The sequence below is a fragment of the Coregonus lavaretus genome (genome assembly GCF_964263955.1).
Source record: "Coregonus lavaretus genome assembly, chromosome: 2".
Taxonomy (NCBI): Eukaryota; Metazoa; Chordata; class Actinopteri; order Salmoniformes; family Salmonidae; genus Coregonus; species Coregonus lavaretus.
In genome coordinates, this window is record NC_139989.1 from 51488106 (window position 1) to 51509407 (window position 21302).

Consider the following 21302-nt stretch of genomic DNA (forward strand, 5'->3'; position numbering starts at 1 on the left):
TCCTCCTCCACCAAACTTTGCAGTTGGCACTATGCATTGGGGCAGGTAGCGTTTTACCGGCATTCCGCCAAACCCAGATTCGTCCGTCGGACTGCCAGATGGTGAAGCGTGATTCATCACTCCAGAAAACGCGTTTCCACTGCTCCAGAGTCCAATGGCGGCGAGCTTTACACCACTCCAGCCGACGCTTGGCATTGAGCATGATGATCTTAGGCTTGTGTGCATTGGCCAGTACAGTACTGTAATACCGTAATATATGCCATTTACATAGCAGATGCTTTTATCCAAAGTGACAACAGTGAGTGTTTATATTTTCGTATGTGACCCCAGTGGGAATCGAACCCACAACTCTGGTGTTGCTAGTGCCATGCTCTTACGAACTGAGCCACATACAAGACCACTACAATACACAAGTACAATACAGATGTATGATTGTCATCCCCATGAGCATACCACTCTCCTTCAGGCCATGATTGAGGCATGCAATGACATCAATCCATGCTTCGTCAGGCTTGGATTCTCCATGCCAAAAGGTTTTTCCCCAGGTGCATGAAAAATGAGGACATTTACTGCGATGTCGATGAGAACCTGTGGCCAAATGCTCAAGACAGGGTTGATGCAAACTAGTGCCTGCTAAACGTTATGTTTCTTTAATTTCTTTAATTTGATTACAGTACACCTATGTTGTAATTATATCTGAACAATACATATTTTAATTTTTCAATGATTGTGAACGATCACACGTGATAGAAATGATCGAAATTTGATGTTCAGTCAATTTTAATAGGTAGTGCAAGTGTATTTATTGTCTAATGTGAAAACAGTACTGTAATTGACAGTACTGTTGCATATTATATTCAAAGGGACATTTTGAAACTATTTTGCTCTTGGATTAACTAGTTGTTAAAATAACTACATTGAGAAGACATTATTATGGTGTTTTTTGATGATTAAATCAATGTTTACGTGGTATTTCACAGTAAATTTATATTTTGGATTAATGGTTGTGTCGTGAAAAATGTCTTCAAACAAAATAAATGTACAATAAAAAGTTATATGAGACTTGCCGTGTTACCATTTTGGAGTTTTGTGTTAAGAGTTTAGAAAATTCACCACATACTTTTGACATTAGCACCAAAGCGATTGAAGAAAACTGTATTATTATCATTATATATATCATCTTCCTGTTTGTGTGTGTGTGTGTGTGTGTGTGTGTGTGTGTGTGTGTGTGTGTGTGGATGCGTGTGGAAACTCTTGAGTGACATGCAGCTGCATCCTCAGCAGAAAGCTTGCAACACAGGAAGCCAGACCGAAAATATGTAATCTACCATTTCTCAATAACCCAACGTTCCTTTTACCCAACATCCTGTGTACAGAATATCTCACATGCCATTCTGAAAAAGCTCACTTTCAAAATCCCATAATATATAAGCAGAATACAGGTTGACTGGTTGTGTGATATGAGTGCGAGTGAGGACCATGTGTCTCACCTGTGTGACATGTGTGACCTTCTCTGTGACGTCTCGGTGGCGGTCCTTTACTTTGCTGGGAGCGATGATCTCGATCTCAGTGGGCGAGGGCGGTCGCAAGAGGTCGGAGGCGAAGCTGAGTGTGAGGGGGTTACGAGTGCTGGTCCTGCGAGTGCTGGTCCTGCGTCGCATCAGGTCTGAGTCTGAGGTGGAGCTCAGAGTACCGGCCTTCAGGTCTGCACACAACAACACTCATCTCTCATTACTGTGTATCTATCTGTTTTTAACGACAAGTTCACATATTATATTACCGCTCAAATCCTTTATTTAAACTGCAAGTAACACATTCAGAACCAAAAATGTAATGTGTTATAACACAATTCCCATTCCTCTAGGTGAGAAACATCTTGGTTTAAACTCAGCAAAGCATCTGAGTGAGAAAGATACAGAGGGAGTTTGTTATCTATTTCACTTGCTTTGGAAATGTAAACATATGTTTCCCATGCCAATAAAGGCCCTTAAATTGAATTGAGAGAGATAGAGTAATGAAGTGAGAGGGAGTGTCTTAATGCATTGTGGGGATGCATGTATTACTTTACATTATTTCCCTGGGATAGATGGGAAGCCCACAGCCCCACACTCCATAGTATTAGCTGTGTGATGAGTAAAGGATGGCCTCTGCGTGACTGGGACTCCTATAGAACACACACACACAGCTATGTCTTACTATACTTGTGAGGACTTTTTGGGACCAACAATTGATTCCCATTAAAAATACTATTTTTCCTATCCTTGACCATAATTTTAAACCTAACCCCTTAGACTAAAATAGCCTTTTTACAAGTGAGGACCGGCAAAATGTCCTGACTTCTCTGAATTTTTGTTGGTTTGCTATTCTTGTGAGGACTTCTGGTACTCACAAGTATAGTACAACATGTACACACACACACACACACACACACACACACACACACACACACACACACACACTATAGGGTAGAGGCATTGATTAGTGACCCTGCTTCACATGCTCAGTGCTTGGGGAATGGGGGTGAGGATTCTCCTTTCTACAGAGCAGAATACCTCCAACAGGCCCAGGTAGCTTTGGCTTGGTTTGTTTTGATTCAGATGGAACTGTAAGAGGAGACAGCCACATTTCTTCCTGTCAGAGGGGGTACAACAATGGAAACAGACTACACGTTTGACTGGGTACACACACACATATACACACACGCACTCACTGCTGTTGGAGCGTGGGTCTCCTGTTCGGCCCGACTCGGCCCTCATGCTGTCGAGGTCATCCAGGGAGGAAGCTCTGCGGAGGCTGCCGACAGTCTCTCTTGAGCGGCTCCGGGGCAGGACCGTCCTGGGGAAGGCTGCACTGGAGAATGGGCCGCTGGGGAGGAAGGGAACGCTGGGGTCCAGCCGCTCCGACAATAGGGACAGACGTTTGGGGGAGCAGTAGCTTGCAGGCTGGGGGGACTCGTAGTCCTGCTCTATCAGCGCCTCTGTCTCAGACTGCATGCAGCTCTCCTTGGACGGGATACGGAACTCCTTCAGAGGGACCTCTTCACTGTTGGGCTGAATTAGGGAAGGAGGGAGAGGACACTCATAGGTTAAATACTGTACTAGATTTCTACTTACTGCTAAATGTATGTGATGACTGAAGCTTTCTTCATTACAAAATATGAGATACAGGAACTGAGATAATCAAGATATATTTTAGGTAAGGTCATATTTAGACGAGTACTGTGTGTATAGGCCTATATGTGTATGGGAGTCTCTGGCCACCTTACCTGTAGGTAGTCCACCACCACCCCCTCAAACTGGTCTTTGGCGAGGGAAGGCCGACGCATTGCACGCACTGATGGCAGTCTCAACTTCAGCCTGCGACTCTGCCCTGAGAAACCAGAGAGTGCTTATACATACACTTTACATAAAAACACAAGCACACCTTCCAGGATGTAGTCACATTCTGTATGTTATAACACAGCTACATTCAACGTAGAGTAATGGAATAAACAGGTTAATACAGACAGACAGACAGACAGACAGACAGACAGAATAACACACACACACACATTATCATCGCACACACACTTTCCACACTGACCTGCCCCTACCCAGCCCTGGGCCATCCTCTGTCTCAGCCCTGGTTTCTTGAGGGAGGGGTCAATGATTTCCTGGAAGTTGAGGATGAACATGATGACCTGTCCCTCTGCGTTCTTCACAGGGACCACATCAATCAGACAGGGCCTGCAGGTCCCTGCAGGGGGGAGAGAGAGAACATTATAAAGCTGCTAATGGCCATCCTCATCTGAGCTCAAAGGTAACTAAGTAGACTTCAGGACAGCTCAAGTAACTGTAAATATTGTTTAATCTTATCTGACTGTGCTCTCTTTAACACTCAACACATTTAGGCTCAGAGTCTCAGGTTCCATTGTTGGTGGGCTGTTACTGCCATCTCATTTCAGTTGTGGAGAGGCCTTTCAAACAGCAGTAAAGTCTTGTAGTTACTTTCCATGACTGAATGTTTTCCCAGGGCATTTATGGGACCCTCCTTTCTGTTTAAGTGAAGCCAGGGTGGGGGCTGTCAACATGTCCTAGCAGAGGAGACACATATAGAGGGGGGAGGCAGCAAAGGAGATATAGAGGGAGATAGAGAATAAGACCAATTGAAATGTAGACAGACTGTAGGAAGAGGGGAGAAGGCAAGCGAGAGGGAGAGATAGAGAAAGAGAGAGAGGAAGGAAGAGAACGAGAGAACTACAGAAGAGAGGGGAATAGAGTGGTATATCAACCGTAGTACTGAGCGATTAGTGCTTTTTGAGGTCAGTTTGTTTTCGGATCGATTATTAAAAAATAATCACGGTTTTCGATTTTGGTTTCGATATATTTAAAAAAAACATTAAATGCACTATGCATTATGTGGGTTGAATGCTGTAACAACACAGAATAAAACAATTAATAAAAGTCCCATGATGGTAGTTGTCACGCCCTGGCTCTGGGGACTCTTTAATGTTGAGCCAGGGTGTTAGTTTCTATGTTTAGTTTTCTAGGTTTATGTTCTAGATCGTGTGGATCTATGTTGGCCAGGGTGGTTCCCAATCAGAGGCAGCTGATTCTCGTTGTCTCTGATTGGGAACCATACTTAGGCAGCCTGTTTGGCACAGTTAATTGTGGGATCTTGTTCCGTAAGGTTTGCTTTGTATTAACCTAGGACTTCACGTATCGTTTGGTTTGTTGGTGTTAAGTACACAATAAAGTATGTATGCCTATCATGCTGCGCCTTGGTCCGCTTCAGTAAACGATCGTGACAGTAGTGACTGCCCATTACTGCTTATCACTTATTAACAGTAATTTATTCACATTACTTTACTTTATAAAATATTTCAGTTGGTGTCTATATTACGTTTGTTTTATTTGATGACTTTATTATTTCATTCCAAGTCATCATCTAATCTCTATAGAGCTGCTGCCTATGCTGTCTGACAAAATCACTATTCTTCCAAGTAAAAGACAGTTCTGCCAAGTTGTTCTGCGGGAGTTAGTCGAGGGAGGCCTCGCTCTCTCGCGTCCCCAGATGTTTAGTTAATTTCATTCCGATCTCTTTTGCATTATTGTAGCCTTTTCTGTAGCCTGTCAACTATGTGTCTGTCTATCCCTGTTCTCTCCTCTCTGCACAGGCCATACAAACGCTTCACACCGCGTGGCTGCTACCACTCTAATCTGGTGGTCCCTGCGCACACGACCCACGTGGAGTTCCAGGTCTCCGGCAGCCTCTGGAACTGCCGTTCTGCGGCCAACAAGGCAGAGTTCATCTCAGCCTATGCTACCCTCCAGTCTCTCGACTTCTTGGCGCTGACGGAAACATGGATTACCACAGAAAACACTGCTACTCCTACTGCTCTTTCCTCGTCTGATCATGTGTTCTCGCATACCCCGAGAGCATCTGGTCAGCGCGGCGTGGCACAAGAATCTCATCTCTCCCAAGTGGACATTCTCTCATTTTCCCCTGACCCATCTGTCTATCTCCTCATTTGAATTCCATGCTGTCACAGTCACTAGCCCATTCAAGCTTAACATCCTTGTCATTTATCGCCCTCCAGGTTCCCTTGGAGAGTTCATCAATGAGCTTGACGCCTTGATAAGTTCCTTTCCTGAGGATGGCTCACCCCTCACAGTTCTGGGTGACTTTAACCTGCCGACGTCTGCCTTCGACTCATTTCTCTCTGCCTCCTTCTTTCCACTCCTTTCCTCTTTTGACCTCACCCCCTCACCGTCCCCCCCTACTCACAAGGCAGGCAATACGCTTGACCTCATCTTTACTAGATGCTGTTCTTCTACTAATCTCACTGCAACTCCCCTCCAAGTCTCCGACCACTACTTTGCATCCTTTTCTCTCTCGCTCTCCTCCAACACTACTCACTCTGCCCCTACTCAGATGGTAATGCGCCGTCGCAACCTTCGCTCTCTCTCTCCCGCTACTCTCTCCTCTTCCATCATATCATCTCTTCCCAATCAATCCTTCTCCCTCCGGTCTCCTGATTCTGCCTCCTCGACCCTCCTCTCCTCCCTTTCTGCATCTTTTGACTCTCTATGTCCCCTATCCTCCCGGCCGGCTCGGTCCTCCCCTCCTGCTCCGTGGCTTGACGGCTCATTGCGAGCTCACAGAACAAGGCTCTGGGCAGGAAATGGAGGAAAACTAGACTCCCTGCGGACCTATCATCTTTTCACTCCCTCCTCTCTAAAGCCACTTTCTACCACTCTAAATTTCAAGCCTCTGCCTCTAACCCTAGGAAGCTATTTGCCACCTTCTTCTCCCTGCTTAATCCTCCTCCTCCTCCCCCTCCCTCCTCCCTCTCTGTGGATGACTTCGTCAACCATTTTGAAAAGAAGGTTGACGACATCCGATCCTCATTTATTAAGTCAAATGACACCGCTGGTCCTGCTCACACTGCCCTACCCTATGCTTTGACTTCTTTCTCCCCTCTCTCTCCAGATGAAATCTTGCGACTTGTGACGGCCGGCCGCCCAACAACCTGCCCGCTTGACCCTATCCCCTCCTCTCTTCTCCAGACCATTTCCGGAGACCTTCTCCTTTACCTCACCTCGCTCATCAACTCTTCCTTGACCGCTGGATATGTCCCTTCCGTCTTCAAGAGGGCGAAAGTTGCACCCCTCCTCAAAAAACCTACACTCGATCCCTCCGATGTCAACAACTACAGACCAGTATCCCTTCTTTATTTTCTCTCCAAAACTCTTGAGCGTGCCGTCTCTAGCCAACTCCCCTGCTATCTCTCTCAGAATTACATTCTTGATCCTAACCAGTCAGGTTTCAAGACTGGTCATTCAACTGAGACTGCTCTTCTCTGTGTCACGGAGGCTCTCCGCACTGCCAAAGCTAACTCTCTCTCCTCTGCTCTTATCCTTCTAGGCCTATCTGCTGCCTTTGATACTGTGAACCATCAGATCCTCCTCTCCACCCTCTCCGAGTTAGGCATTTCCGGCGCTGCTCACTCTTGGATTGCGTCCTACCTGACAGGTCGCTCCTACCAGGTGGCGTGGCGAGAATCTGTCTCCGCACCACGTGCTCTCACCACTGATGTCCCCCAGGGCTCAGTTCTAGGCCCTCTCCTATTCTCTCTATACACCAAGTCACTTGGCTCTGTCATATCCTCACATGGTCTCTCCTATCATTGCTACGCAGACGACACACAATTAATTTTCTCCTTTCCCCCTTCTGATAACCAGGTGGCGAATCGCATCTCTGCATGTCTGGCATACATATCAGTGTGGATGTCGGATCACCACCTCAAGCTGAACCTCGGCAAGACGGAGCTGCTCTTCCTCCCAGGGAAGGACTGCCCGCTCCAAGATCTCGCCATCACGGTTGACAACTCCATTGTGTCCTCCTCCCAGAGTGCAAAGAACCTTGGCGTGATCCTGGACAACACCCTGTCGTTCTCTGCTAACATCAAAGCGGTGACCCGATCCAGCAGGTTCATGCTCTACAACATTCGCAGAGTACAACCCTACCTTACACAGAAAGCGGCACAGGTCCTAATCCAGGCACTTGTCATCTCCCGTCTGGATTACTGCAACTCGCTGTTAGCCAACCTGCCAGCTTAGTGGAGTCTGCCAATAGCATAGTCAGTGTAGTCAGCTCAGCCATACCCATTGAGACTGTGTCTGTGCCTCGACCTAGGTTGGGCAAAACTAAACATGGTGGTGTCCACCCTAGCAATCTTATTAGGATAAAGACCTCCTCCATTCCTGCCATTATTGAAAGAGATCGTGATACCTCACATCTCAAAATAGGGTTACTTAATGTTAGATCCCTCACTTCAAAGGCAGTCATAGTCAATGAACTAATCACTGATCATAATCTTGATGTGATTGGCCTGACTGAAACATGGCTTAAGCCTGATGAATTTGCTGTGTTAAATGAGGCCTCACCTCCTGGTTACACTAGTGACCATATTCCCCGTGCATCCCGCAAAGGCGGAGGTGTTGCTAACATTTACGATAGCAAATTTCAATTTACAAAAAAAAAAATGACGTTTTCATCTTTCGAGCTTCTAGTCATGAAATCTATGCAGCCTACTCAATCACTTTTTATAGCTACTGTTTACAGGCCTCCTGGGCCATATACAGCGTTCCTCTCTGAGTTTCCTGAATTCCTATCAGACCTTGTAGTCATAGCAGATCATATTCTAATTTTTGGTGATTTTAATATTCACATGGAGAAGTCCACAGACCCACTCCAAAAGTCCTTCGGAGCCATTATCGACTCAGTGGGTTTTGTCCAACATGTCTCTGGACCTACTCACTGCCACAGTCATACTCTGGACCTAGTTTTGTCCCATGGAATAAATGTTGTAGATCTTAATGTTTTTCCACAAAATCCTGGACTATCGGACCACCATTTTATTACGTTTGCAATCGCAACAAATAATCTGCTCAGACCCCAACCAAGGAGCATCAAAAGTCGTGCTATAAATTCTCAGACAACACAAAAATTCATTGATGCCCTTCCAGACCCCTTCTGCCTACCCAAGGACGTCAGAGGACAAAAATCAGTTAACCACTTAACTGAGGAACTAAATTTAACCTTGCACAATACCCTAGATGCAGTTGCACCCCTAAAAACGAAAAACATTTGTCATAAGAAACTAGCTCCCTGGTATACAGAAAATACCCGAGCTTTGAAGCAAGCTTCCAGGAAATTGGAACGGAAATGGCGCCACACCAAACTGGAAGTCTTCCGACTAGCTTGGAAAGACAGTACCGTGCAGTACCGAAGAGCCCTCACTGCTGCTCGATCATCCTACTTTTCCAAATTAATCGAGGAAAATAAGAACAATCCAAAATTTCTTTTTGATACTGTTGCAAAGCTAACTAAAAAGCAGCATTCCCCAAGAGAGGATGGTTTTCACTTCAGCAGTGATAAATTCATGAACTTCTTTGAGGAAAAGATCATGACCATTAGAAAGCAAATTACGGACTCCTCTTTGAATCTGCGTATTCCTCCAGGGCTTAGCTGTCCTGGATCTGCACAGCTCTGCGAGGGCCTGGGATCGGGAGAGACACTTAAGTGTTTTAGTACTATATCTCTTGACACAATGATGAAAATAATCATGGCCTCTAAACCTTCAAGCTGCATACTGGATCCTATTCCTACTAAACTGCTGAAGGAGCTGCTTCCTGTGCTTGGCCCTCCTATGTTGAACATAATAAACAGCTCTCTATCCACCGGATGTGTACCAAACTCACTAAAAGTGGCAGTGATAAAGCCTCTCTTGAAAAAGCCAAACCTTGACCCGGAAAATATAAAAAACTATCGGCCAATATCGAATCTTCCATTCCTCTCAAAAATTTTAGAAAAAGCTGTTGCGCAGCAACTCACTGCCTTTCTGAAGACAAACAATGTATACGAAATGCTTCAGTCTGGTTTTAGACCCCATCATAGCACTGAGACTGCACTTGTGAAGGTGGTAAATGACCTTTTAATGGCGTCAGACCGAGGCTCTGCATCTGTCCTCGTGCTACTAGACCTTAGTGCTGCCTTTGACACCATCGATCACCACATTCTTTTGGAGAGACTGGAAACCCAAATTGGTCTACACGGACAAGTTCTGGCCTGGTTTAGATCCTACCTGTCGGAAAGATATCAGTTTGTCTCTGTGAATGGTCTGTCCTCCGACAAATCAACTGTACATTTCGGTGTTCCTCAAGGTTCCGTTTTAGGACCACTATTGTTTTCACTATATATTTTACCTCTTGGGGATGTTATTCGAAAACATAATGTTAACTTTCACTGCTATGCGGATGACACACAGCTGTACATTTCAATGAAGCATGGTGAAGCCCCAAAATTGCCCTCGCTAGAAGCCTGTGTTTCAGACATAAGGAAGTGGATGGCTGAAAACTTTTTACTTTTAAACTCGGACAAAACAGAGATGCTTGTTCTAGGTCCCAAGAAACAAAGAGATCTTCTGTTAAATCTGACAATTCATCTTGATGGTTGTAAAGTCGTCTCAAATAAAACTGTGAAGGACCTAGGCGTTACTCTTGACCCTGATCTCTCTTTTGACGAACATATCAAGACTGTTTCAAGGACAGCTTTTTTCCATCTACGTAACATTGCAAAAATCAGAAATTTTCTGTCCAAAAATGATGCAGAAAAATTAATCCATGCATTTGTTACTTCTAGATTAGACTACTGCAATGCTCTATTTTCCGGCTACCCGGATAAAGCACTAAATAAACTTCAGTTAGTGCTAAATACGGCTGCTAGAATCCTGACTAGAACCAAGAAATTTGATCATATTACTCCAGTGCTAGCTTCCCTACACTGGCTTCCTGTTAAGGCAAGGGCTGATTTCAAGGTTTTACTGTTAACCTATAAAGCGTTACATGGGCTTGCTCCTACCTATCTTTCCGAGTTGGTCCTGCCGTACATACCAATACGTACGCTACGGTCACAAGACGCAGGCCTCCTAATTGTCCCTAGAATTTCTAAGCAAACAGCGGGAGGCAGGGCTTTCTCCTATAGATCTCCATTTTTATGGAACAGTCTGCCTACCCATGTGAGAGACGCAGACTCGGTCTCAACCTTTAAGTCTTTACTGAAGACTTATCTCTTCAGTAGGTCATATGATTGAGTGTAGTCTGGCCCAGGAGTGTGAAGGTGAACGGAAAGGCTGGAGCAACGAACAGCCCTTGCTGTCTCTGCCAGGCCGGTTCCCCTCTCCACTGGGGTTCTCTGCCTCTAACCCTGTTGCAGGGGCTGAGTCACTGGCCTGCTGGTGCTCTTTCATGCCGTCCCTGGGAGGGGTGCGTCACTTGAGTGGGTTGAGTTACTGACGTGATCTTCCTGTCTGGGTTGGCGCCCCCCCCCCCCTTGGTTTGTGCTGTGGTGGAGACCTCTGTGGGCTATACTCGGCCTTGTCTCAGGATTGTAAGTTGGTGGTTGGGGATATCCCTCTAGTGGTGCGGGGGCTGTGCTTTGGCGGAGTGGGTGGGGTTATATCCTTCCTGTTTGGCCCTGTCCGGGGGTTTCTTCGGATGGGGCCACAGTGTCTCCGGACCGCTCCTGTCTCAGCCTCCAGTATTTATGCTGCAGTAGTTTATGTGTCGGGGGGCTGGGGTTAGTTGGTTATACCTGGAGTACTTCTCCTGTCTTATCCAGTGTCCTGTGTGAATTTAAGTATGCTCTCTCTAATTCTCTCGTTCTCTCTTTCTCTCTGAGAACCTGAGCCCTAGGACCATACGTCAGGACTACCGGGCATGATGACACCCTGCTGCCCCCAGTCCGCCTGGCCTTGCTGCTATTCCAGTTTCAACTGTTCTGCCTGCGGCTACGAAACCCCTACCTGTCCCAGACCTGCTGTTTTCAACTCTAAATGATCGGCTATGAAAAGCCAACTGAGAGACCTGAGCCCTAGGACCATACGTCGGGACTACCGGCCGTGGTGACTCCTTGCTATCCCCAGTCCGCCTGGCCTTGCTGCTATTCCAGTTTAAACTGTTCTGCCTGCGGTTATGGAACCCCTACCTGTCCCAGACCTGCTGTTTTAAACTCTAATGATCGGCTATGAAAAGCCAACTGAGATTTATTCCTGATTATTATTTGACCATGCTTGTCACTTATGAACATTTTTGAACATCTTGGCATGGTTCTGTTATAATCTCCACCCGGCACAGCCAGAAGAGGACTGGCCACCCCTCATAGCCTGGTTCCTCTCTAGGTTTCTTCCTAGGTTTTGCCTTTCTAGGGAGTTTTTCCTAGCCACCGTGCTTCTACACCTGCATTACTAGCTGTTTGGGGTTTTAGGCTGGGTTTCTGTACAGCACTTCGAGATATTAGCTGATGTAAGAAGGGCTATATAAAATAAAATTGATTGATTGATTGATTGATTGGCTGGGCTCCCTGCCTGTGCCATTAAACACCTGCAACTTATCCAGAACGCTGCAGCCTGTCTGGTGTTCAACCTTCCCAAGTACTCTCACGTCACCCCGCTCCTCCGCACACTCCACTGGCTTCCAGTTGAAGCTTGCATCTACTACAAAACCATGATGCTTGCTTACGGAGCTGTGAGGGGAACGGCACCTCCTTACCTTCAGGCTCTGATCAGACCCTACACCCAAACGAGGGCACTACGTTCATCCACCTCTGGCCTGCTAGCCCCCCTACCTCTACGGAAGCACAGTTCCCGCTCAGCCCAGTCAAAGCTATTCGCTGCTCTGGCACCCCAATGGTGGAACAAGCTCCCCCACGATGCCAGGACAGCGGAGTCACTGACCACCTTCCGGAGACACTTGAAACCCTACCTGGAATAGTATAATAGTAATCATTCTACCCCACCCCTTTACTACCACGGTCTTTTGTCTAAACTAACACCTGACTTTTTTCACCTGCTAGCACTCACTTGTTTAAAGAAATGTACTTATTGTGATCGAGATGTAGTTGTCCCTGATTGCACTGACTTTGCTCACAGCTGCTTGTTTGAAGAAGTGTACTTACTGTGATGAAGATGTGGTTGTCCCACTGGCTATCCTAAGTTGGATGCACCAATTTGTAAGTCGCTCTGGATAAGAGCGTATGCTAAATGACTTAAATGTAAATGTTAATAAGGCATACTTTTATGACTGCTGAATACCAACTATCAATCACTTAGTTCATGTATTTTCAGGTAGCGATAACTTGCGAAGCAACAGCTGTATCTATATTACCTTCACGATCGTACATTCTTCTGTCTCCTCTGTAGAAGGCGTAAAATAAACACAGACCGGACAAGTAGATGCGCAATGGATTATGGTCATTGTAGTTAATTACCATGTTTTATGCACTAAATTATGTAGAATATTGGCTTGTTCGAAACTACAACTCCCTCCTACATCGCACAGTTCCGGCTGGATCTGATTAAACTGTGCTATGTGCGCATTGAGCTCACAGAAAAAAATATGAACTAAATGGAATTCCGATTATTGAACTGACATCGGTCAATTAGTTGTTTAAAAACCGAAAAATAACTGAAATGTCGGTTAATTGCTCAGCACTAATCAACCAGTCCTCCCACAGGTCTGACTTCACTCTGCTATAAATGTGGTCTAAAAATAGAGACGGGGAGGGTCACACACACACACACGTTTGTTTTACTATCCTTGTGGGGACCAAACAATTGATTCATAGGGTTGGGCGGTGTCCAGATTTTCATATCTTCATACCATCCTTCTCTCATCCCGGGATGTACGGTAATACCGGTTTAGTACACAAGGGGGCACCAAATATTCTACAAACCACAGCATTGGGCGTCTATTACCCGAATGCTAACAAAATTAACAGAAGTAATAGTGAATTTCCATGGAGACTGCTAGCCAAATATGCTAACGAGCGCAAACGAAAATAAACAAATTGCAAAGACAGGCAATCCAGCTCATAGAGTTATACATATATAGGTAGAAGCTACCGAATGTCATTTTTGGTGAGTTTGGATATTTACAAGCGAATGTGAACGAGAGACATTGTGCATATGAACAAAGTTTTGACGCATGCTTGTCTGAAGGACAAGTACTGGCTCTGGAGCAGCATGTGTACAAACTGTGTCGAGTCTGGAGTCGCTAGGGCAACGGACCTGCCTGCTCTTCTCGGAGAAGATTGGGGAGGAGACGGGCCGAGAACAGAGAGGAGAAAAAACGCAAGGAAATCAAAAGATAGCAGTGGCAGCTGTACAGATAACTCATCCAAAGGGCTTTGACTTCTCAAACATGGCAGAAAGCTAACACAATATGATGCCCCGTCACCTTATTAATTCAGCACTTACTTAGATACAGTGCATTCGGAAAATATTCAGACCCCTTCACTTTTTCCACATTTTGTTACGTTACAGCCTTATTCTAAAATGGATTTTTTTTAAAAATCCCCTCGTCAATCTACACACAATACCCCAGAATGACAAAGCAAAAACTTGTAGCAAATGTATTAACAATAAAAAACGGAAATATCAAATTTACGTAAGTATTCAGACCCTTTACTCAGTACTTTGTTTGAAGTACCTTTGGCACTGTTGACTTTCAATATAAAATGCAACCCCTGTCAATACACAGCTGGACTCACCTGTTCCTGCTTTCTCCCGTTGTCCTATAACACAAACAAACACGTGACTGGCTCAACTGTTCTGGGGAACTACGGTAAGCTTCATAATGTAAAATAATGTGACAGGTGAAAAGAAGAACACGATCTGCTTTATCTCCTAACGTATTGCACAAGTTGACTGCAGGTATTTACTTAAAAAGTAGCCACAAATATGACAATTTATTGAAACACTTCAAATAAATAGTTTCAACGGTATTGACGGTATTGAAAAACCATCCTGTGGCTATTTCCAAATACCCTGGTATACGGTATATGCGGTATACCGCCCAAGCCTATTTGATTCCCATTCAAAATCCTATTTTCCCTAACTCCTAACCCCTAAACCTAACCCTTAACCAAACCCTAACTCCAACTCTTAACCCCTAACCCTAATTGTAACACTAACCCCTAAACCTAACCCCTAAGCCTAAAACAGCCATTTTCCTTGTGGCGACTGGCGAAATGTCCCTGTTTTACACTCACACACACACATTAACCAACAAACACATTAATTCAGTTTTAGGATCAATTAATTAACTATAAGTACAGCAACATAATGCATTTTTAATGGGTATGATGAATTGTACCCATTTACAATTGATACGTGCTTGTGTGCGCACCTGCGTTCATGACTGTATGCATTAGTGGGATACAAAATAAATAGATGTTCAGTGTATTTGAGCTGGCACGCTGACAATATTTCCATGACAACAAGCTCTCCGACACGGCACTTCTCATGCCCAAATGACCAAGGTATTGTGTCTACAGCCTCACTAGCCAGGTCTGTTTGCTTGTCCCTCTGTCCTTTGCAGGGGTTGGAACCAAACTGAAAAATTATAACATTTTTAAGGAACAGAATCAGAACCGGGAACGAAAGTGATCTATATTGTTCTGGAACAGAACTGTTTTTTAAAATTCCCACAAAAAACGCAACAAAGTGCCTATGCAAAGCTCTCCCTCTGTCAATCATTAACTTCTTCCAGTGTCTGCCTGCCAGCTGAAAATCTTTGCCAATGTGTGTGCTTGTAGGCTACCTGCCCTTCCATCTCGAAGCATAGCTGTAGCCTACTGACATTTACGTCATTTAGCTGACGCTCTTATCCAGAGCGACTTACAGTTAGTGCATACATTATTATTTGCATACTGGCCCCCCGTGGGAAACGAACCCACAACCCTGGCGTTGCAAACGCCATGCTCTATCAACTGAGCTACCTCCCTGCCTGCCATTCCCTCCCCTACCCTGGACGACGCTGGGCCAATTGTGCGCCGCCCCATTGGTCTCCCGGTTGCGGCCGGCTACAGCAGAGCCTGGATTCGAACCAGGATCTCTAGTGGCACAGCGCCACTAGACCACTGCGCCACTCGGGAGACTGACGTTACAAACATGATTCAGAAGATAGGGAGAGAGATTGTTATGAAAAATGTATGCACTCACTAACTGTAAGTCGCTCTGGATAAGAGCGTCTGCTAAATGACTAAAATGTAAATTAACTTTTCAATGCTAGTTAGGGATACTATAGTTATCACATTTCACATTGGATTTATTAACTATAAAAAGGTAAGATGTGTTTTTAATTCAGGTGCACAAGCTTGTTAGCTAGCCAGCTACTCTGGTCCAACGTTAAGCCAACACTGAAGTTCAAAGACATTCAACATTTCTCCATAGAAGCCGCTCCTCCGTAGGTATAATTCTGTGGGCCTAATTCAGATAATGCATGTCATCGCAAGATTCCCAGTGCTTCAAACCAAGCCTCCTTCTCCTCCACCCTCTCTCGCTGTCTCCCCACTTGCAAAATTTCAGTTGCATCTCATGCCCTACACTTGTCTTTCCATAACGCATATAAATAAACTCACTGAGCTATAGCTTGCCCGCTCCATAGCAAGCTGCTCTATCCATACTGCATAACTGGTGAAGTAATTTACTGTCAAGCTAAATGTAAAATAAATAAAAAGGAACAGAAAGGAACGATATAAACTGTACTTTTTTGGGGTTTGAACCGGTTGCAAACTTTATTTTGCTGGTCGGAACAGTGGAACGCAAAAAATAATATATGGTTCTGTTCAGAACGAAACGATTGGAAAATAATTTTGGTTCCAACCCCTGGTCCTGTGTACTAGAGACAAAACACAGGAGCATAGCTGCGGGAAAAGTTTTTAAAATGTATTTTTTATTTTTTAAATCACAAAAGTAGTGCACTGTGCCTTTACTTGTCCTGTATTAGCGGACCTATGTAGCCGTCTGTAGCGCAGCAAAAAATGAATAATCTGCATCCCCTCATCCCCCTGCAGCACCCCACCCCCAAACTACGTCCTGCAGCTATGCACAGGAGGATAATGGGGAGTGGGGATGAATAAACATATTGCAGGTGAGACAAGTAAATTAGTAGATGAGAGTTCACCGAGTCTGCAGCAACTGACTCCACATACTGTAACACTGCATCATTCAGTAGCATTACATATAAAAGTGAGAGGGAGACAGCCATGACACTTGGAGGGACCAAAATATTCTGTATGTGACCTTTACAGCACTCCCCACTATAACGAAGGGGAGTAATGTTGTCACTTTGACTCCCTTGCTCTTTCCATCTCTTTCTCTCTGAATCTCGGTCTACCCCTCCACCTTCTCCTTACCTTCTTTGTTGTAGTACAGGATCTCCACCTTGCGCTCCTCTGACCCTAGCAGGGCCTGTGCCAGCTGTGTCAGGGCAGTCTTCATGGTGCCAGGCCCCACCAGGAACTGGCAGGTGCAGGGCTGCTGCATGATCTCTGCCCGCGAGAAGCCAAACATCTGGCAGAAGCCCTCGTTACTGTAGATAATGCCACAGTTCTTCATCTGGGCGTTGGCTATCAGGAACTTACGATCTGGGAGGAAACCAAGTGGAGAGGTAGAGGTCAGAGCAGATATGAAAATGGACAAATATGGTGGGAATGTGGGACATTTCATAAAAATTATAATTGAAGGCTTATTTCAGCAAATGCAATATGCAAAGTCGGACATTCAAAGTTTATCCAACTTCAGAAACATTCAATTATCATATTCAGGTAATGATCATTTCAAGGAGAGGTCTCTCTCAATCAGATCCGATTCAAGTCTGGACTGTGTTAACTTCAGTATCCCACTCAACTAACCACATTCACCTCAACATCAAGTTGAAATTGGAGTAACCAAGCCGGTCTCTCTGTAGCGCAAATCATATCAGTGCAATGATTCAAGATGGCCCCAGAGGGACTAATACGGAGCAGCTGGACTCAGCAATGACAGTCCTCCATGTATTCCTCTGAGGCTCCATCTCTGTCTACCTCAGTCCACTCCCCTGGTCTGCAATCAAGATCAAAATATACTACAATAGGTTTCAGCCGTCCTTACCTAGGTTCATGAGTGTGGCTATTGTCTCCAGCGCTAATGACAATTGCCTTCGAAGTCACATCAGCTACACTGATATTGTTGTACAGCATGATATTCAATCAGTACAGTTTATGTTGAAATGCTGCTCAAAAGTCTGTGCTTCTGACTCGGTCTCCACTCCTCTTATTATCCCCGGGTGAAACTGAGTTACACAACTCTCATTCTTCCCCATTGAAACAAATGAGAGGAGAGCGATTTAGTGCTTCGCCCAGAAAAAGCAGAACCCCTTCCCACTCCTTGTTCCTCTGTGTAGAGTAAATAGGTGAGGTCGTTTGGTGGAAAGCACATCTTATCCAAAGTCATTATCAATGCCTCAGAACACAGACACCCAGACTCAGATTGTTGCTAAGCAGCAGTGGTTTGGCACACGCATCACCAGGCAGGCACACTCGCGTGTGGCTCTATGCTTACGCACGCACACACAGATAAGGAAGACATCAGTTTGATGGGACTTATCGGTCTCTGAGGACCCCTCTACAGAGAGCTTTGAAAATCCCAGAGTAACACAATTAATTCCGAACTGTCACCTGCCAGCCCAGCAAATTAAACAAGCTGAAATCCTTCAACATGAAATGGAGGTGAAAAGTGGAACATTGCATCTTCTCCCTTTAATGTGGAGCAGCGGGTGGAGAGGGTTATTTTGAGCAGTACCCCTGTGGTCAACAGAATGTCTTCACACTGTGACTAGAGAACACTGACAGTGACAGGCACAGTCGGACTTACAGTAGCATAGAGATAGGCCACTTCTGAGCTAGGTTATAGGCCTCTACTGTAATTGCAATTCAGTGCTAATCAGAGCCATTACTCTTTTTTTAAACAACTGGATTTCTTCTTTGCTGAATGGATCAGTTATGTTTTGTTTGAGTGAGTTGCAAAGACATTCTGGTGCGGTTTCTGTGTGAGCAATAGTCAACTACGATACCATTTAATTCAAGACAAAAGCATGAAAACAGAGAGGCACTGTGGGGGTAAAGTGTGCTGTGATGTGCTGCATAAGGCCCTGTTCAAGAAGGATATCACTCAGTTATATGCACTAACAGAGTGTGTTGTAGTGGTCAGTGGTCACATGCAAACTCTGTAAAGCAAAGACAGAATGTACTCTTTCTATCAGGATCCAGTGGTCTGACCAGTGTAGGGACAGAGAACATGTCAACTCATGCAATATAATCTAATGCAACATGTGAATTCATGCAACATGCGGAACACATAGGCAGGTGCAAAGACATACTAAACACACACGTATAGTATTAAACATGACAATTTGGTATATTCAGTACATGCATATGGACATAACCTAAGTTTGAACTGTAAATCAAATGTAGAGATAGGAGGAGAGCGGCTTGGACTAGTAACCCAACATTTACAGGGTAATGCAGTAACACCTGTGCAATGCAAGGGACCACTAGACAAATGCATTTGTCTTTACATTTTATTACACTTTGCATGATTGAATGGCTACATGGAAAAGGCACACATTTTAATTTCCAACCAGTCTAATTGTTTGTTTTTGGGATGATACAGTTATGACAGCTTGCTCATAGTCACATTATGTTATTACTTTTTCAGTCATAATGCAAAGTGTGTCCACTTACTTTGTCCATCGAATTTCCGGATAATGGTATCCAGATAAGTGTTCTGGAAGGCTACATGACCGCGTCTCACAGGCATTTTGACTCAGAAAGATGAGACTTCTCAGACGCATGAATCTCCAGAGTTTTAAATAAATCAAACGAAAGACGTAGGGAAATACCCTATGCAAAAATGGCCCCGCGTACAGGCAGGTGCAAAAAGGCGAATTTAATATGCGATGGCTGATGAGCAAAGCGACAAGAAAATGTCACAAGGCAGCAGCCGCGAGTACCAGTTGCCAGGGCGATAAAAAAAAAAAAGGCGCTCGCTCCACAGGAGAGAGACTGGAAGCCGGTTTTTGCGCGCCGTACACAGGCAAGTGTAAAAACTGTATTTCATTAGTCATAAAACGTTTCACTTTGCCTACAAAATAATAAACAGGCTCTATAATTAGTCTAGCTCTGCCAGTTGTTATCATCATTAATGAAAAGGAGAAAAACCAACACCGCCCTCCCCATCAACAAGATCATAGAGAAGTGAAAGAAAAGGGGTAAATCGAAGTCTTAACCACTACGTTTCATCCGGACAGTAGAAGAAGCTACTATTTGTCGAATCTCGGATGCACACACCCCTAGCGCCCTCCCCATTTGACAGGTTTTACCAAGCACTGCGCGGGGAAGGGGGAGTCATCATCAAACCAGAGGCGCCTGCCACTTTTTGACAGTGAGCAGAGACACCCTCATCAACCGCTTCACTGCACATCACAAGTCTCCACTCTAAAAATAGTCCCTCTCTCTCTCTTTGGCCTCTGTAGCGCTCCTCTTCACTTCTTTAATATTAATACTTGACTGGTTGAAGGGTGTCAGTCCAGTGTGTTTGTGTGTGATCTGTAAATGTTTCATTTTCCTTATTTCTTGGTGAATTCATGCTATAAGTGACCACACAGTTAAAGGTCCAATGCAGACGTTTTTATCTCAATATTAAATCATTTCTGGGTAACAATTAAGTACCTTACTGTGATTGTTTTAAATGAAAATAATCAAAAAGAAACAAAAGTAGCTTCTTAGCAAAGAGCAATTTCTCAAGACAGAATTTTGCTAGGACTGTCTTTTCAAACATCTCTTATACTAAAAGGGCATTATCATCATTTTCACAATTTCACAGTATTATTCCAAACTCATAGTGTGGAAATATATATACAACACAGGAAAATCACGTTTTTGACTACACTGGGCTTTTAATAAAAAAGAAAAAGACAAACAAGATCACAATTCTGGGAATTGGCATTCCCTCTCCTCATAAACACCCACTGAACCAACTTAGTGAATGACAGCCCATTTATATGTCATGTGACAAGAGGCAGATAAGAAAAGATACACCAATAAAAAGTGTAAAATAAAATACAGCTCTTATGTCAGACAGGAAACAACAGCAGTCTAGTGTATAATCTTGTTTCAAGATAAAGGTGAGAAAACATAACATGGGCTGGAAGGTGTCATCAACACATGTCAAGTATAATGCCTTATGCATGCCTCATGTCATCCTGTCAAACCATTGGTAGGAATTCTCCATTCTCATGTCTCAAAGCTCCTTCACCCTGCTGCTCCCTGAGCCAGTCACTGATAACACTGGCGACGGCTGAGAAGTTTGGAGAAGATTCACATAAAATTATGTGACAGCGAGGGCACTTCAACTTAACAAGAGGCACAGTCTGGGTATGTTTTGATGACAGTATATAGCAGGGCCTCAACCTAACCATTAAACTAAATGCTAATTAACAATATGGCAAGGACCTGGACCTGAGGAGGCTGGTGGGAGGAACTATAGGAGGACGGGCTCATTGTAATGGCTGGAATGGAATAAATGGAACGGTATCAGACACATCAAACATATGGAAACCACGTTTGACTCCATTAATTCCATTCCAGGCTTTACAACAAGCCTGTCCTCCTATAGCTCCTCCCACCAGCCTCCTCTGGCCTGGACGTACACTTGCACACACCCACACAGACACACACACGCACATGATGACAGTGTGGCAGCAGGTGCAGGTGTAGATTATTGAAGGGACACAGGAGAGGGCCCAAGTGCCAACATGTGATCTGTGCCAGAGAAGAGACAGGCACTAATGACCAACTGGGGTGTGTGTTCCGAACAACACTTGTCTCAGTTTCTAATGAGAATAGATGCTTTTCCATATACGTATGTACCTGTCCAT

At 44.6% G+C, this 21302-nt stretch overlaps 1 protein-coding gene across 1 annotated transcript in view; it reads right to left on the reverse strand.

The window, feature by feature from the left end:
• LOC311149626 (voltage-gated inwardly rectifying potassium channel KCNH6-like) overlaps window positions 1-19379 on the reverse strand; it is a 48973-nt gene extending 29594 nt beyond the window's left edge. Inside the window, exons 1-6 of the mRNA XM_084186815.1 lie at window positions 19108-19379; window positions 16741-16971; window positions 3583-3735; window positions 3266-3369; window positions 2711-3050; window positions 1491-1705 (exon numbers count right to left, since the gene is read on the reverse strand). Of these exons, the coding sequence (XP_084042941.1) occupies window positions 1491-1705; window positions 2711-3050; window positions 3266-3369; window positions 3583-3735; window positions 16741-16971; window positions 19108-19183 (1119 nt within the window). The 5' untranslated portion in view covers window positions 19184-19379. The remainder of the gene's footprint in view (window positions 1-1490; window positions 1706-2710; window positions 3051-3265; window positions 3370-3582; window positions 3736-16740; window positions 16972-19107) is intronic.
• Between the last annotated feature and the right edge of the window lie 1923 nt (window positions 19380-21302).